The sequence below is a fragment of the Lepidochelys kempii genome, chromosome 1 (genome assembly GCF_965140265.1).
Source record: "Lepidochelys kempii isolate rLepKem1 chromosome 1, rLepKem1.hap2, whole genome shotgun sequence".
NCBI classification, from domain to species: domain Eukaryota; kingdom Metazoa; phylum Chordata; order Testudines; family Cheloniidae; genus Lepidochelys; species Lepidochelys kempii.
In genome coordinates, this window is record NC_133256.1 from 109,177,979 (window position 1) to 109,196,171 (window position 18,193).

General features: G+C 40.6%; 1 protein-coding gene across 4 annotated transcripts in view; it reads right to left on the reverse strand.

The window, feature by feature from the left end:
- The window catches only part of TUBGCP3 (tubulin gamma complex component 3), a 152,348-nt gene that overhangs the window by 68,877 nt on the left and 65,278 nt on the right, over positions 1-18,193 (reverse strand). For all 4 annotated transcript variants that reach the window (XM_073350050.1, XM_073350029.1, XM_073350040.1 and 1 more), the window contains exons 11-13: positions 16,926-17,092; positions 12,815-12,925; positions 12,339-12,447 (exon numbers count right to left, since the gene is read on the reverse strand). In XM_073350050.1, the coding sequence (XP_073206151.1) occupies positions 12,339-12,447; positions 12,815-12,925; positions 16,926-17,092 (387 nt within the window). The remainder of the gene's footprint in view (positions 1-12,338; positions 12,448-12,814; positions 12,926-16,925; positions 17,093-18,193) is intronic.

Genomic DNA, 18,193 nt, shown 5'->3' on the forward strand with positions numbered 1-18,193 from the left:
GGAGTAGCCCGTACATCAGTGTCAATCAACATTAGGCAAAGATCATCAATATTGACCTTCAAATTAAGAACTCATACTATTTCATAATTTTTACAGAAAATATCTGTCTACTTTCGCCATCTGCTGTGATACTGTGGTAGCCAGGATCACACACTGTTCTGTAACCATCCAATAGAACATACAAACAGGATGTGTATGCAAAAGGGGACAAGACAAAATGTGCTGCGATGGCTAAAACAAGTCTTTAAAAGTTGAGAGAGTTGTGGGTTAATAATATAAATTAAATTTTCAAGAGTTAAATTGTAATCCCGACATTCTACTTAGAGCTGAAAACACTTGTCAGACCAAAGAAATTGTATAAAGGGACAGAAGTTAGAAACAGTGGCAGAAATGTAACAGTGAGATTTAAATGCAGGGGAAGAGGCAAGCAACCAAGAAATGATATACTTGGGGGAAATAGCTGAAATATATACATACCAGGAGGGAGAAACCTAGGAAGCACCAATGTTGCAAGAGACTTAAGTGTGAGTGGAAAGTAAATTCAGTATTACCAATCATGAGCGTGCAAAAGCAAGTGTCAGGCTAAAAAAGTCATGAGATTGACTAAGAAGTTGTGAGATTTTTAGAAAATAATAAATGTATGTTCGTTTATATGCCTTCTATTGATTGAATCTATAGAATTCACATTCCAGCTTCTCTCTACAACCATGGAGGCTATAAAATTACTTTTTTTTTTTTAAATAAAGAAAGCTGAGATTCTCATGTAATCACATGAATCCAGGAGTTGGCGCTTTAAGCAAAAACACCAAATATCACAGGACTCACAATACAAGTTACAAGAGCTGGCAGCATCAAAATTAAATGTGGGTTTTCAGTGGCAGGGGCAGAGATGGAAAAAGGAGTGACCAATACACATATGCTTCAAAACTGCAAGGGAATCACATCAATGAATAAGGAGGCAATAGTCCATCTCTACATGACTATGGTACAAGTGCACCTGGAATATTGTATTTATAACCTTCACATCATGTTACCATTGACATTGATGAAATTCAGTGAGAAAAACAACAAAAGTTACCAGGAAACTAGATTACATTTACAAAGAAAGATTAATAAATATGCATAACTAGGTAAATGAAAAAATGTGTGTGTGGTGGAGCTATAAGCAGCCTACAGATATTTTAAAAATAAATGGATATAAGGGACTCAAACTAGAAGAAACTGAACAAAACTAAGAAATTGTATAAAGGGACAGAAGTTAGAAACAGTGGCAGAAATGTAAGAAAGGGAACACTGACAAAATATGAAAAATTTCTTAAGAGTGAAATATGTTAGAATGAGATTCTCCAATGGGAAAGGGTTGTTCCATTTAAAGTTTAAGTGGACAAAAAACACAAGAAAGTGAATTGTAGGGAATAATCCTGCATTGTCCGATGGATGGCGTTAGTGATCTGGTAGTTTTCCATCATCTCCAACGTTAGTCAATTTGGAGGTAAAAAGGTAATAAAGGGAAGAAAGTATTACCTGAAATATGCATTTAAATAAATGGTGTTATTTTACACTTTTGTGCAAATACAACAATGCCATCATCTCAGGCATTGGCACCCTGACAGCAGGATTGTCTGGCTATGTAGACTCCCTCCTCAGGCCCTACGCTACCAGCATTCCTAGCTATCTTCAAGACACCACTGACTTCCTGAGGAAACTACAATCCATCTGTGATCTTCCGGAAAACACCTCCTAGCCACTATGGATGTAGAAGCCGTCTACACCAACATTCCACAGAAAGATTAACTACAAGCTGTCAGTAATATGTCGATAATGTCATGGCAAACCTGGTGGCTGAACTTTGTGACTTTGTCCTCACCCATAACAATTTCACATTTGGGGACAATGTAAACCTTCTAATCAGCGGCACTGCTATGGGTACCCGCACAGCCCCACAATATGCCAACATTTTTATGGCTGACTTAGAACAACGCTTCCTCAGCTCGCGTCCGCTAACGCACCTACTGTACTTGTGCTACACTGATGACATCTTCATCATCTGGACCCATGGAAAAGAAGCCCTTGAGGAATTCCACCATGATTTCAACCATTTCCATCCCACCATCAACCTCAGCCTGGACCAGTCCACACAAGAGATCCACTTCCTGGACACTATAGTGCTAATAAGCGATGGTCACATAAACACCACCCTATACCGGAAACCTACTGACCGGTATTCCTACCTACATGCCTCCAGCTTTCATTGAGACCACACCACACGATCCATTGTCTACAGCCAACCTTTACGATACAACCGCATTTGCTCCAACCCCTCAGACAGAGACAAACACCTACAAGATCTCTATCAAGCGTTCTTAAAACTAAAATACCCGCCTGCGGAAGTGAAGAAACAGATTAACAGAGCCAAAAGAGTACACAGACGTTACCTACTACAGGACAGGCCCAACAAAGAAAACAACAGAACACCACTAGCCATCACCTTCAGCCCACAACTAAAACCTCTCCATCATCAAGGATCTACAACCTATCCTGAAGGACGACCCATCACTCTCACAGATCTTGGGAGACAGGCCAGTCCTTGCTTACAGACAGTCCCCCAACCTGAAGCAAATACTCACCAGCAACCACACCACACAACAAAAACACTAACCCAGGAACCTATCCTTGCAACAAAGCCCGTTGCCAACTGTGTCCACATCTCTATTCAGGGGACACCATCATAGGGCCTAATCACATCAGTCACACTATCAGAGGCTCGTTCATCTGCACATCTACTAATGTGATATATGCCATTGTGTGCCAGCAATGCCCCTCTGCCATATACATTGGCCAAACCGGACAGTCTCTACGTAAAAGAATAAATGGACACAAATCAGATGTCAGGAATTATAACATTCAAAAACCAGTTGGAGAACACTTCTATCTCTGTGGTCACTCGATTACAGACCTAAAAGTTGGAAATCTTCAATAAAAAAACTTCAAAAACAAACTCCAATGAGAGACTGCTGAATTAATTCCAATTTGCAAACTGGACACCATTAAATTAGGCTTGAATAAAGACTGGGAGCGAATGTGTCATTACACAAAGTAAAACTATTTCCCCATGTTTATTTTCCCCCCTACTGTTCCTCACATGTTCCTGTCAACTGCTGGAAATGGCCCACCTTGATTATCACTACAAAAGGTTTTTTGTTTTTCTCTCCTGCTGATAAGACCTCACCTTACCTGATCACTCTCCTTACAGTGTGTATGGTAAAACCCATTGTTTTATGTTCTCTGTGTATATAAAATCTCCCCACTGTATTTTCTACTGCATGCATCCGATGAAGTGAACTGTACCTTACGATAGCTTATGCTCAAATAAATTTGTTAGTCTCTATTTGTTAGTCACAAATACTTCTTAACATTTTTTTAGTTTATTTTAAACTTCAAAAAAAGGTGGGGGGATTGGAATGGGGCTACTGGAATAGGGAGAATATTTTTGTTGAGGTTTTGCGGGTCCAGAATCTGAGACCATCATTGGCTTTTGGGATTAGGAAATACCAGGAGTAGAACCCCCAGCCCTTTAGCTCTGGCAGAACATTCTCCACTGCTCCCTCCCTTATGAATGAGCGCACCTCTTGGGCTAGAAGCTGCTCTTGAGAAGGATCCCTGAAGAGGGACAGGGATGGAAGGTGGGAAGAAGGGGAACAAAAAAACTGAAGAGTGTATCCCAGTGCTACCATGCACAGACCCATCGATCCAAGGTGATACAGGCCAACGCTCAACAGAAGTGGGATAACAGGTCCACAAAAATGGGGGAATTTGGATCCATGAACTGTCTTGGCACATCATCCTCAAAAGTTCCATCAAAATGCCTGCTTTGACCCCACCGAGGGTCTGGGGGGTTCAAGCGCAGGTGAAGACTGTGGCAGATATCTCCTTCTCTAGCCCCTGATCCTCCTCCCACTATAATCCTGTAAAGGGGGGAAAGAAGGGGGTGGAGCGAGGAAGGGGAGGAAGGCGGGGCGAGCGAGCAGTCAGCTGTGTCCTGTGGTGCTTCCTCACAGGGGCTGGAGTATGAAGGCCCAAGGACTTACGTGTGGCCCTTGAGTCCTTTAAACTGTGAAGTTTGGAGTCTGTCTTCTCAGAAAAGAATGACATACCCTCAAAGGGGAGGTCCCACAAAGTTTGTTGGACCTTGTGTGGCAAGATTGAGGATTGAAGCCACGAGCTTCTCCACAAAGCCACAGCTGAAGACATGGATCGGGCTGCAGAGTCCAGCACATCCAGGGCAGCCAGTAGTGACGCCTTTGCCATGGACTAGCCTTCCTCTATGAGTGCCACAAACTCTCGTCTTGACTCCTGAGGTAGCAACTCCTTAAATTTTTGCATAGAGTCCCAGTAGTTGAAATTGTACCTGCTCAGGAGTGCCTGGTGACTAGTGATCCTTAGCTGGAAACCTCCACCAAAAAGACCTTCCTCCCAAAAAGGTCCAACTTTTTTTCATCTTTGGCCTTAGGTGTCAGTCCCTGTTGGCCTTGCCTTTCCCGCTTGTTGGCTACTGCCACCACCAAAGAGCCTGGTGGTAAGGGTGTATACAGGAACTTGAACCCTGTCACCGGGACAAAGTATTTTCTTTGTCTCTTTTGCAGTTGCCCTGATGGGGTCTGTGATAGCATCATTTGGCGGGGGCGGGCGCAACGTCACCCTTGCAGGATCAATTGCCGCCAAGACGTTCACAAGGGAGTGGGAAGACTTTCTAATTTCCTCCACCTGGATACCCAGGTTCTGAGCTACCCTCCTTAGCTTTGGTGCACCCTATAATCCTCCTGCAGGGGCACAATATCAGTTCCCATGACCGCCTCATCTGGGGAACAGGAGGAAGACACCTGAACCAGCACCGAGCCCTGCTCTTCACCCTCAGCACTGGCTAGGTCCTGTGATACTGCCTCTTGGTACACGGTACCAGAGCCTGGATCGTGTTCTGGTGGTGGAAGCAGTCTGGGCTCTGAAGCCACCAAATATGACCTTTTGGAATGGGAACCTGCCTGCGCTGGAAATGCCCAGGGATTCCAGAAAGGCCATTGCATGGGGAACTGCCACTGTCCTGGTGGCCACACCACAGGTCCAGGAGGGGCACGGGGCCAGCGGCAGGTGAGACACCAAACAGCAGAGGGCACTCCTGGCTGAAAAGGGCTAATTCCCTAGACAACCAGCAGGAGGCGCCGCAGTGGTGAGTCGTCGCCCTGCGACACATACACATTAAAAAAACCCTTAAAGAATATTAAAGTTGCAAATTGAACACAGACATTTCACCCTGTGGCATAACACTGACACCCACATGGGTCATTATCAAGGTTGGAACCTTTGGATCCACCACACAGACCTCTGTCACTTGACATAAAGTAATTGACAGCAACAGTTGGTCGTTGTCCTCTGTGTGGTCAAGCATCGAACAGGGATGAGAGAGACACTTTTGCCAGAAGGTTTCACAGATATTTGCTGACAGCAGAGAAACAGAAAGACTCAGAAACCTTGGGTTCCATTCCAGGCTCTGAAGGAAGTGTTCTCTAGCAGTCACAGACTGTTCTGTCAGTTCCTTTACAAGCTTGACCCCTTCTGCCCTGGTCCCCACAACCTGTCCTGATACTATGTCTTCCCCAGTCCCCGGCTCCTCAACCCAGTGCCTGGTTCCTCAACCCAGTGCCCGGCTCCTTGACCAGCCAGTCACAGTTCCCTCCGCCACTCCAGTTTGTCATCCAATTTCAGTCCCTCCCCTCATTCAGTCTCCTTGACCAGCCAGTTGCAGTTAACCCCCGACAACCTGGTTCCTTGACTGATCGGTGTCTCTTCCCCCCACCTCTGTAAATCCCCATCACCCCACCAGTGGTCCCAGCCTCAGCCTGTTTGTCCAATCAGTCCCAGTCTTTCTTCCTAGTTATCCCCACGCCCCTACAACTCCCACCCTCAGTTTCTCTACCCTCACCCAGGCCCCAGTTTCACCAGAGTCCTCATCAATCTACTCCTTTCCCTCCTCCACCTGGTCTGGCTCTCAACCTCTCTGCATTTGAGTCAGGCAGATTATTTCTCCAGGCTGTGTGAAAGCACAGGAGAGACACAGGATCCTAGCTCTCATTTTTGATGCCATGACCCACTTTGTTCCAGGGCAGCTAGGAGCTCAGCTACAGTTATAGCGAAAGTCTGGCTTCATCCCTGTGGCCCTATGTTGGAACATGCTCAGTCGCTCTGTGGGGTAGTGTACGCGGAATCTGGTCAGCATTAGAAGCTGTGAGGCAATGGAGTATGGTCAGTAAGCAGAGTCTTCAGAGATTTTAGCTTCCAAATTCTACTGCGCATGTGAAAACAGATTTTTCAAAGCCTGTAATTCAGCCAAATTTTGGAGATTTTCACAGGAATAGCAAAAGGCACATCCCTAAGACGAAAAAAGCTTCCCCATGTTAAATTTCAAAACCCTACTCCATATCATAGGGGCACTAATTTCTCACAGAAAAAGTTGCTTTTCCCTAGCTTCATTCTTGGAAATTGGTGAACTGGTTTGGCTGAAAATTTCCTAAAAATTCAACCTGAGGTACACTCCTGGCACAGAGTGTTCATGCCAGAACAGTTTGGGAAAGTTAAAAGCAACCAAAAACAGGTTCTGATAAGGGAAAGTGGCAGAAAACCTTAATTACCAGCGATGGTGCCAGCTCTAGCCATAACAGTGGTATCTGCAGTAACACTAGCTACGATAAGAATTCGTAAGTGTTAAACCATCATGCATTAGGGCACAATGCCTGTTCATTATAGGGGTTCTCACAACTTCCTCTGAAGCACCAGGTTATAGTTACTGTTGGATAAAGAATCCTAGACAAGTTATCTTACATGGCAATACCTATATTCCTAGGATGCCCAAGACTGACCAGTCCAGGTAGGTATAAAATAACTGGAGGAGGTTGGGACTATCAATAGATACAATTGTATTATGGCAAATGGTTGGAGGTGACATGTCACCAGAGAGGCCTGCTCAATTCTAATGGTCTCTCATCAACCATGACCTCCAGCCAATCCACCATTATCTTCAAAATGTGAACTGAGGCTTACAGGAGTTGTCTGTGCTGGACCACTTAGTACTGTCACCCATTTGAACTGCTGCATGCCTCAGTTGTTAACTTTGCCATAAGTTCATGTTGAAAAGTAGGAAGAAAAATCTTCAAGGGCGGGCGAGGAGGAGAGAAAAACAATGTTATGCCAGGTCCACCCCAAAGTCCATGCATTCCAAAGCTCAGTCCCTGAGGAGCCACTTCCTTCTACAGGGTGTTTTGAGCCCAAGTGGAAGGCAAGACAAAATAGCAGACAAATCAGCCAGAAAGGAGCTAGAACGTCTAATCACATGACCTAAGCTCAGACCTTGCATAATACTTCTCTTTGATCAACAGCTGCATAGAGTGCCATTTCTGTTCTGGGTGTAAGGCAGCTAAGTGGGGGTTATTGTAAAAGGATTTCTTCTTAGCATATGTGCAACATGCCTCAGGTGGCATGTGATGAGGATTCATCACTGAATTTGGTTCGCTGATTAGATCATTAGCTTCCCCAGCGTGGGCCAGGTACTAATAGGGAGTGCGACGTGAACACTGAACAAATACGTATGTGCGTTGTATAAGAACAACTTCCTTTTATCAGTTTTACATTTGATTCCTTTCTCAATTTCATACATTGAGCTCTCGTTCTAGCATTATGAGACAGGCAACCTGAATAACCTTCTCTACACTTCCTATAAATATCTCTTTCCATGGATACAAGTTTAAACATCCAATGATTACTGTCACCTGTTTGGAAATTGCAACTCTAGTATGGCATTGAGCTTATTTCACTCATTGCACTGCCATTGCATCACAAGATGTAATGTAATTTCCCAGACTGAACATAGGAGCCAGGAACTCAACACTTTTAACCCCAACTTTGTCACACACAAGTCAGTCATAACCTCACTCTCTCTTCTCCATTCCACTAGGAAACAGGTACCACTTAAGTAATTATGTAGTATGACAAACTGGCTACTCTTCAAAGTAGTAGATTCTTGAAGCCAAAAACAAACAAACAATGGCATTTGCAAAACCTTTAAGTTTAAACATACTGGAATTTGAAACCCTACAGTGATATAGTTCTCTACCTCCATGAAACCAAGTTCTGTTTGGGTGTTTTTTGTTTTGTTGTGGGGTTTGTTTTTTTTTGTTATCAGCACTGATAGTAAGCAGGTCAAAGTAATGACCAAACAGAGAATTACAACTTTATGCAGCAAGCTTCACTTTCATGTTATATAATAAGTAAACATACAAAAGTCTAAGTATACCATCAAGAAAGCTTACAATTAATTTATATTACAACAGTAAAGTCATTCTATAATTGTTCATCAAAAATATCAAAAGTTAAACGAGACTGACAAGCTCTCTTTCCAATCACATCTGGTATCATCTGGAAGTAATTAGAGAATGCAGGAAACCTCTTTTACAAAGAAAGATTAGTAAACTCAGCACCACATTAGGAACTATGTGATTCTAGTGGTGGATTTATAAATTAAAAAGGGAACTAATAACATAGCTTATGTCTGACAATTTGTCTTCAGTTACAGCTACTGTTTTTTAAAATTTCTGTTGTAAATAAACTTATTTCTAGTCATTATAATGACAGTATTCTACAAATCACTATATTTCCACTGCACTTAAGCTACCTGGGTTACACCCACTCACTGTCAGAACTCAGTGTTAGTTTAAAGACAGCAATTTTATGTTTGAATAAAATAATTTGCTAAAAACTTAACCAGTTGACTTCCCTTTAAGCCAAACTTCTAAAAAAATTGGTGAATTTAGACTGTGTTTGTCAAACTAATATCAAAATGTGTCAGTTTTTACTCGTTTAAAATTTGCTTAGGCGTAATGAATTCTAGCCATGCAATTTTCCTGTGAAAATTACAATGGTAAAACTGTACTGATTGTGTACCAACATGGACTGAACTATCTAAATGGGAAACGACGTACAAAATTTTGTGCAAAATCATCACATTACTTCAATATTTGCCTTCACACATGCATCTAGGTTGCAATGTTTTGCAAAAGTTAACCCTAAAAAGTTAAAAGCTAATTAAAGCAATAAAGCATATATTCAGGTAAAGTTAAGGATTTGATTTAAAATGACAAAAGCAAAGGAATAAAGAATTAAGACTGGAACTCTCTTTAATTTGCCCTATTATAATTAATTATATAAAGGGAAATTTCACAACAGTGGCAGATTAAGCAAATAAGAACATATGCACAGGCAGGGCAGGATGAGTTAGAAATGCAGTTTCACCACTGACAGAATTTTCTATTCTTGTGTGGATGGGCAAGATAACCATTGCTATGTTAATTTGTATAATTTCATTTTACCATATCATTTATACTTAAATTGTAAACTGGTAGGGGCAGGGGCTGTCTTTTTGTTCTATGTTTGTACAACATCTAGCATAATTGACACTACAGAAACAAATAAACCAAACCAAAACAAACTGTGTATTGAGGTTATAGTCCCCAATCTTGCCAAGATCATAATAGAGTAGGACTAGAGTGGAGTCAATTTAAAAAACAAAAACAAAAAACCTACTGCTGTCTGAAAACATTTTAACTAGTGTCATTTGTAACATCTAAAATTACTGCAATTGAAAGATTAGAGACTTTTTTTCAAGTTTGTTTCCTTTGTTCATTGAAACTCAAAAATTAATTCCCCCATGTAAAAGGGTAGCTTGCTCATGTGCTGGAGAACCTGGGGCTAAACTAGCTCAGATTACAAAATTAGTCCCACCAGAGTGGAATAAGATTATTCGAATATAAAAAGCAGCAGGAAGCAGGAGGGAGTATAAGGAAGAGGTCAAGCTCCTACAGTGAGGGAACTGCAGAATGAAACTGCAGGGAAAGAGTCTCCTGCAGAAGAATCAAAAGTTGTTTTGTTTTTTAAATTCAGTTCAGAAGTAGTCAAGAGAAGAAAGGCAAATTGGATGAAATTTGAGAACAGGTATGGTAGAAAGGAGATTTTACCAGATGTCAGGAACTTCAGAGGATAAAGCTTTTACACCCACAGAATTTAGATTACATGAAAAAGAGTTAGGAGGGGATGGAAAAAGTGCATAGGGTTCATATGCCCACAAAAAATCATGATATTCAAAATGCACACTTTGATCAAGTATGCACAACATAGTATTGGGAGTCTATTTAACAACCATAGAAACATCATGGTTTAATTTTTTGAAAGGAACATTTATGAATGTTGATAAATGCAAAGTAATGCACATTAGAAAACATAATCCAAACTATAAACAAAGTGATGGGACCTAAATTAACTGTTTCCGCTCAAGAAAGAAATTTTGGAGTCATTGTGGATAGTTCTCTGAAAACATCCGCTCGACACGTGGCAGCAGTCAAAAAACCTAACAGAATGTTAGGAACCATTAGGAAAGGGACAGATAAGACAGAAAATATCATAATGCCTTTATATAAACCAATGGTATGCCCACATCTTGAATACTGCGTGCAAATCTGGTTGCCCCATCTCAAAAAAGATATATTAGAACTGGAAAAGTGCAAAAAAAATGATTATGGGTATGGAACAGCTTCCAGATATGATAGAGGTCTATAAAATCTTGACTGGTGTGGAGAAAGTGAGTAAGAAAATGTTATTTACTCCTTCCCATAACAAAAGAACGAGGGCTCACTCAATGAAATTAATAAGCAGCAGTTTTAAAACAAAGGAAAGTACTTCTTCACACAATGACTGATTGACAGGGGATGTTGTAAAGGGTTCAAAAAAAGAACTAGATAAGTTAATGGAGTACAGGTCTATCAGTGGCTAATAGCCACAATGGTGAGTGATGTGACACCATGCTCTGAGTGTCCCTCACCTCTGTTTGCCAGAAGCTGGGAGCAGACAACAGGGGATGGTTCACTAGATTATTGCTCTGTTTATTCCCTCTGAAGCACCTGGTATTGGCCACTGTCCACAGACAGGATACTGGGCTAGATGGACCATTGGCTTGACACAGTATGGCGGTTCTTATGTTCTTAACTACACTTTTCTATGTATAAATGCATTTTGCACATTAAAAACATTATTAGGGAAAGTTTTCTATAAGCAAAAAAATCCAGTTAAATTTTACTTTGACAAAATCACTTTTCTGGATGTGGTAGGACCGTAGGTATTGCATGTTATTCACCTTTGTTTAGTTTTTAATAAACAAACATAACATTTAGAGTAAAAAATATTTTTAATTATGAATCTGGTTGGACTTTCACAAGTATTCAACAACAGGACACTCTTCCAATCACTGTAGGGGATATGTCATCATAAATGAGAACAAGAATTTACTATGTTCTCTCTCATAAGAGTGCCATTTTAATAAATCACATTAATTCTCTTAAAAAGTTATCTTATAAAATATTTTCAAATTACTTAGGTTAGAGTGTAGTGTTGTTGTTGCCATGTTGGCCCAGATTATTAGACAGACAAAGTGGGTGAGGTAATCTTTCTCACCAACAAAAGTTGGTCCAATAAGAGACAAGCTTCCACAGAGCTCTTCTTCAGGTTGTACTCGTTTCCCAGACCTGAAGAAGAGATCTGCATAAGTTCAAAAGCTTCTCTCTCTCACCAACAGAGGTTGGCCCAATAAAAAAATATTACCTCATCCACTTGTCTCTCTTACGTTAGAGTGCTCAAACACTGACTATTATGTACTGTTAAAATCAGATCTGATGGAAGTTGACGACTCTTTTGTAGGCCACATATATGTTCTGCGCCTTTCACCATGTGTCCAAGTTTCTTATCACAGAAAGGTTTTTATCCCTCATGTCTGTACCGTTCATTCTTTTAATTATAACAGTGAGAATAATTTCAGGTATCATAGAATTTAACAGCTCTCAGAATTATTACAAAATCTTGCAAAATTAATCTGACAAAAGGTCACTAATTATCATGAGGATTTTTATAATAAACTTGAGTGATTAGAACTTTACAACAAAAAATTTGTCAAAAGGTGGAAATGGTTTGATTTTTGCCTACACTTCTCATTATATACACAACTACAGAACTAAAGAGGGAAATTACATATTTACATCTTCCTGAGACATCTTTTGTAGAATGACTTAAGATACAGGTTTTAAGGAATACACAGGAATTTATTTATTTATTTATTATTTAATTCCCCTTCCTGGTCTTCCCAAAACCAAAAAGTTACTCCATAGTTTAAAGTCACATACTGTGTAAGACTAATTACAACAGGTCTGAAGTTCAAAGGTACAATTAAACTATCAGTTTTGATATCATACCATCTTTTGGTGATTCTGCAGACTTTGCCACAGCTATCATCTTTGTAGATGGAGTTTGGTCATGACAAACCTGATGTAAGAAGTTTATGGATTTTCCTATTAGAAGGACCTAAACACAAGAGAATAACATTTTAGAAATTATTTTTATATAAATAATAAAAATGAGATGTTGTCTGTAAGTTAATTGTTGCTGCCTCACTCCCAACCCCTGAAAAATAGACGAACCCGTGGATGTAGTCAAATATATCAAGCACAACTTGTTTTTAAAAGTCCTTTTTTTTCAAAGTAATTCAATTACACAAAACAAAGTTTCTTCCTCCATCTCAAAGTAACAATCCAGGCTATCCACACACCTTTTTCAGACAACATGGCAGGTTCAGAACATTTGGCTAAATTTATGTTCTTAATGTTATTCCAGCCATAAACAGCAGTAAAGGGTCAACGACACATCAAACAAATAATCCTTTTTCCCATACCTTTTTTGATTGATCCATTGTAATGAACGAAGGGATCATGGATTTTCTCAAAGTGTACTTGTCATGCCACAACCGGTCAGCTTTAACTGTAGGATCTGAAGCTACAAAAAACTGCAGGTTGACCGAAGCATTAGATATAAAAGGAATTTACCTGATATTTACGTTTCATACACATACACCCACTCTTGTATTTCATTTCTAAGGGGAGGCATATTACATATACATGTCTATTTATAGTCCCATGTCAAGTAGGTGTTGCTGCCTTTGGGCTTTTTTGGGGAGTGGATTTCTTTTGTTTTGTTGTTTCCTTGAATAGTTCATGCACATATTACATAGAAGTCAAACTGTACTTTTGTATAAGCATTTTGGTACTTTTATGCTGTGTAGGCAGTGTTTTTTGGTGGACAGCAGCATTTTGGCACACAAAAACAGCCATAGTTGAATCCACCAAAACTAGCTCATTATTTCTCCTGAGCTTCTCGTCAGAAGGATCTTTCAAGGAAGCTATGCCCTTATGGGAAGAGTCGGCGATATGCACAAAAAGGACCACATCTCTGGTCTCACAGAATCTCTGACAGGTGGTAGAAAAAAACCCAGCATATTGCCAGCTGTTCCCTTTGCCCAGAGAGTCTTTTTGAGAGAAAGGCCTTTTATTTGACTTGAATAGTCTCTTCACAGAGATCTGAAGTCTTCTATGGAAAAGACCCTGGCTTGATCTGGAGAAGCCTTCATCTGGGAGGGCATACACTGGATCTGTCTCAGGTATGATCTCTTTCATGTGGGCCATTCTGCCTAACCAGTCCCTACTTGCAAAGGATGAGGCCAATGAGAAGCCAGGAGTTTGGGAGGAGGTAGCTCCCTTTCTGGGCACTCTCTTCCCACCTAAGTTCTTTAAACAAGGACTTGTAGATCTATCATAAAAGAGTTTAACTGGAAAGTCAGGATCAGGCAGCTACCCGCAATAATATAACAAAGAGCAACAGCCCAGACTGCAGACTGGCAGGCTCTTCCAAGCCCCTCCTGCCTTCCAATACCCTCTACCTCAAACATGAGTGAGAGATGTACAGATAGGATAGTGGGCTGAGGGAAATCTGGTCTGTTTGTAATGATGCAGTCTGAAGAACGAACTCTAACACTTTCATCCCCATGAGGGGAGAGTTATGGTTGTGATGCATTGTCTGTAATGAGGTGTGTAAAGGGCATGCATAATTAGATGCTTTAACTTACAATTTCTTGTTCTTTGGGATTGGTGTTAAGTGTTATGTACAGACTAACCTTCATTAACACACAACATACTGTTTTATGTATTTTCTTGTTTACTCAGATTCTGAAGGTACTGACAACACAGCAATAGCTAAATTAATTAAAAAAAACAGGATCTGCTGCTGAGCTGGCTGGGGCACTTTCATTAAGATCCTAGTATTTGGTAAATTAGCTGCTGCTTTGTCAGTTCCTGTTCTTCATTAAACTTAGTTGGTTGATTAGTAGATTGATAGTATCCAGGAAAGATGATGCGACAGGAATACACCACATACTCATGAAACCTGAATGTGTCTACATAGGAGTTTGGAAAGTGCCTAACAGAAGTTTCCAAACTGTGATTCATGGAGAGCTGACTGGCCACATAGTACTGGTTCTCCTACTTATAGCCAACTGCTAAATCTCATTAAAAACAAATAGGAACTTATAAAAATTATTTCCTAATGTCACTTTGTCTGGTAGGCAGGCATGCTAAATTCCAATTAGGCAAGCAATGTGATCACAAAGGGGAAGGGACATTCCCATAAGGGACATTCCCTACTCCTATGTAGACACATTCAAGTCCTTGGTCTCCATTAAGATGTGGTTTACACTATCAAAGAGTTTTTGAGAATTCCTGGCTTACTATTTAAAGTGTAGTCCAAAATGTGGTAAGTGCCACATTCTATATTCAAATTGGGCAGGCTTCTGCTGGGTTGGTGATCTAGAATGCTGAGGTTTCCATCTTGTTCTCAACCAAGTGCAGTTGATGCAAAGATGCCTGTGCGAGCCTGCAGAAAACCTGAAATAGTTCTGGGAAGTGTGAACTAACATTTATCTCAATGGGGTGCCCACTGAGGAAAATTTAAATGTCAAAATTGTTCTCAGTGCCGATCAAAACATGTAAGAAAGAAGAGTGACAGTCATATCATGAAGTACTTCACAAACTACTGAGTAGCAACTCAACTTGGTGCCACAAGTGGATGGCACTTGGAAGAGTACTATCAGTTTCTTCCTCTGAATAAACCTGACCTGTAGAGCTAGAATGCTAGATGTGAGGAGCTGAGGCCAGGGGAATGAGAAACTCACCAAGGGGGAGTCAGTCAGTCAGAGGTCAGGAAAATATCCAAGCCTTGTCCCCACATAACCAAAGTGGCCTCCTCTGCACAAGCCAGATAGCTTTCTCCCTATAGCTAGTAGTTGCTGCTGTTCCTCCTCCTCCTCTGCACGATTTTAGCAGACATTGTTGCATCAGTTACAATCAAGTCACATTTTCAAGCTTTTCTTTGTAGCTATGAATGTTTATGAACGTATTTTTAAATGAAATCGATTCTGATGCTGTGACATGACTGAGCCAGGGGTCTAAGCAGATCCCTATTCTGCCTAGGCCTTAATCCAGCCTTACCCACAGATGTAAATGAACCTCAGTGAGCGGGAGCCAGGATCTGAGAAGCCTAGCAGTGGATATGCTCGGTAACTCAGTAACCTAAGCGTTTTTTAAAAATGGAATTTAGGCTTCTAAATCTCATTGAAATTCAAAATAAGATTACATAAACAGAGTTGTAGCCTGGCAAGGAGAAAAGAAAGCTTGAAGATGACTGAGGTAAGTGTAAACATGTACAGTTAACAGTGAAGTGCCAACAAGATCTGTGAATAAAAAGCCTTATGTAAGAGTTGAATACTCTGATGATTAATTTTGTTAAATGATAGAATAAGGAGGTACTATGAAGGTGATGTTCTAGTTATTCATGTATTAAGGATGCATTTTATAGGACTCTATTACTGCAAAGGTCAAAGCAAATTTTGTAGGACTTTTAAAGGTATTTCATTCTCAACATTTTCTACAGAATTTGAAAAAGTGAAAACTCCAAGAGCTCAATCTATTTAGCTTAAAAAGAAAGGTCGGGGTGACCTGATTACACTTTAAATATCTACATCTGGAACAAATATTTAATAATGGGTTCTTCGATCTAGCAGAGAAAGGTATTCCACAATCCAATGGCTGGAAGTTGAAGCTAGACAAATTCAGACTGGAAATAAGGCATTAATTTGAGACAGGGAGTGTAATTAAACATTGGAACAATTTACCAAGGGTTGTGGTGGATTCTCCATCACTAAAAAGTTTTAAATCAAGACTGGTATTTTTCTAAAAGATATGCTTCAGGAATTACTTTGGGGAAGTTCTATGGCCCATGTTACACAGGAGGTCAGATTAGATGATCTCACAGTGGTCCCTTCTGGCCTTGGAATCTATGGAAATTATTAGCACTAATGCCTAGGATAACAGTAGGAACTGTAAACATAAGACACTAATAAAAATAAACTACAAAACAAGAGAAATAGTCAAACCTCATACTTCAGGCACAAAATGGATTGCTTGCAAGGGCTAGAACAAATTTTGTACACCATAATGTTAGGAGTACACTTTCCAGAAAGAGGTTGAGAGGAGCTGGGCTCTCTAACACCAGTTTTTTGCCACGAGTAGAGGCAGCATGCTGGACTAGATGAATCAGTTATCCAAATCTGTCAGGTCATTACCACATGTAGTTTAGTTACATACACAGTAAATTACACAGACAATTTCATACTTTAAATGTGCAACTGAACTATTCTTATGCTCATAGTGGGTTCAATCCTGCAGTTCTCACTCAAACGTCTCATTGATTTTTACTCAAATAAGAACTAGAAAGAGGTCTCAACATTACTAAAACAACGAGGAGGTCTTTATAGCACCTTAAAGACTAACAAATTTATTTGGGTATAAGCTTTTGTGGGCTAAAAACCCACTTCATCAGATGTATGGAGTGCTGATACAGACTAACACAGCTACCACTCTGAAACCTGATAACATTACTAGTTACACATAACTTACTTCATGGTATGTGTCCTCCAGCTCCCCATCATAAATCCAACGGTAAAGGAAATTCAAGACAGGATGGGACACTAGGCCAAGAATGTGTTGTACCAGGGATCTCATATAGGGATCTCCTGTTTTAGTGTAGGCATGGACAGCTGATGCTAGTTCACCACCTTTTCTTCCTAAGGAGACAGGCGAAGGAAAGAGAGCAGGTTCTGATTATGTACTTTATACTTCAAAAATAACTTTTTTCAGGCCTTGATGACTAGCTGTATGTCTGTCCATCTCTGACCTTGTTATACAGCAATTTTAAATCCAATGCATATAAACATTTAGGCTATGTCTACAATGCATGCCACTTGCAGCAGTGCTTAGGGTATATATAGCTACATTCTGTGGAGAAAAGCAGACTGCAGTCACACTGTGGTGTGTGGCTTCACGTGTCAGTGGAAGCCTCTGGCAGCGTGGAGGCATAGGAAAAGTCTTGGCAGCAGGGAGCTGCTGGAATCTTTCTCTGCTGCCCCCCGGCTAGAGCCTTTTCCCACAGTGGTAAAAGGCTCTGGCAGCTCCCTGCTGCAGGAAGAGACTGGCAGTAGGGAGGCAGCGGGATACTACACTGCTAAAAATAGCAGTCTAGATGAGGTCAGTGCAGCTTGCACAAGTAGAGAGCTATTTATGGTACATACCCAGGTACACCACATGGTTTAGGTGTGTCTTTTAGTCTACTCACCTAAGCAGTGCCTCATCATCTGCACTGCTATTTATACCCCTGCTGGGGGTAAAAGGGGGTCATGTAGCGTATGTACTCTACACACCACCAAACGGAGTGTGCAATGTAGACATACATTTAGAATTATGACAATTAAAAAAAAATTAGAAGGAAGATTTAAATATTAAATATCGAACTGTAATCTCAATTTTAACATTTGGACACATCCACTGATAAGCTCTGGTTGTTTTATGCCACCCTGAAGCAAGCAAGACCAAGCTTGCCAGTTAGTTTTTGCTTTATACTGCTCTGGTGAAGCAAACCAACTATAAACCCAGCTTGAGGGTACATTTCAATTTCCTCTCTCGTCCCCTAAATTATCCTTGCCTCTTGCACCTCCCTACATTCCTCTGTGTGCATGCATGCACACACACAGTTCTTCCCCTCTCTCCAATCCTTCCTATCTTCCCCTGAAGAGTTTCCCCCTTCCTCTTGCAATCTGAGTAGCTTTAGTAATAAAACACTTAGGATTAATGGTCTCTCTTTACTGTTATGTCACGTAAGTGAAAGTCTG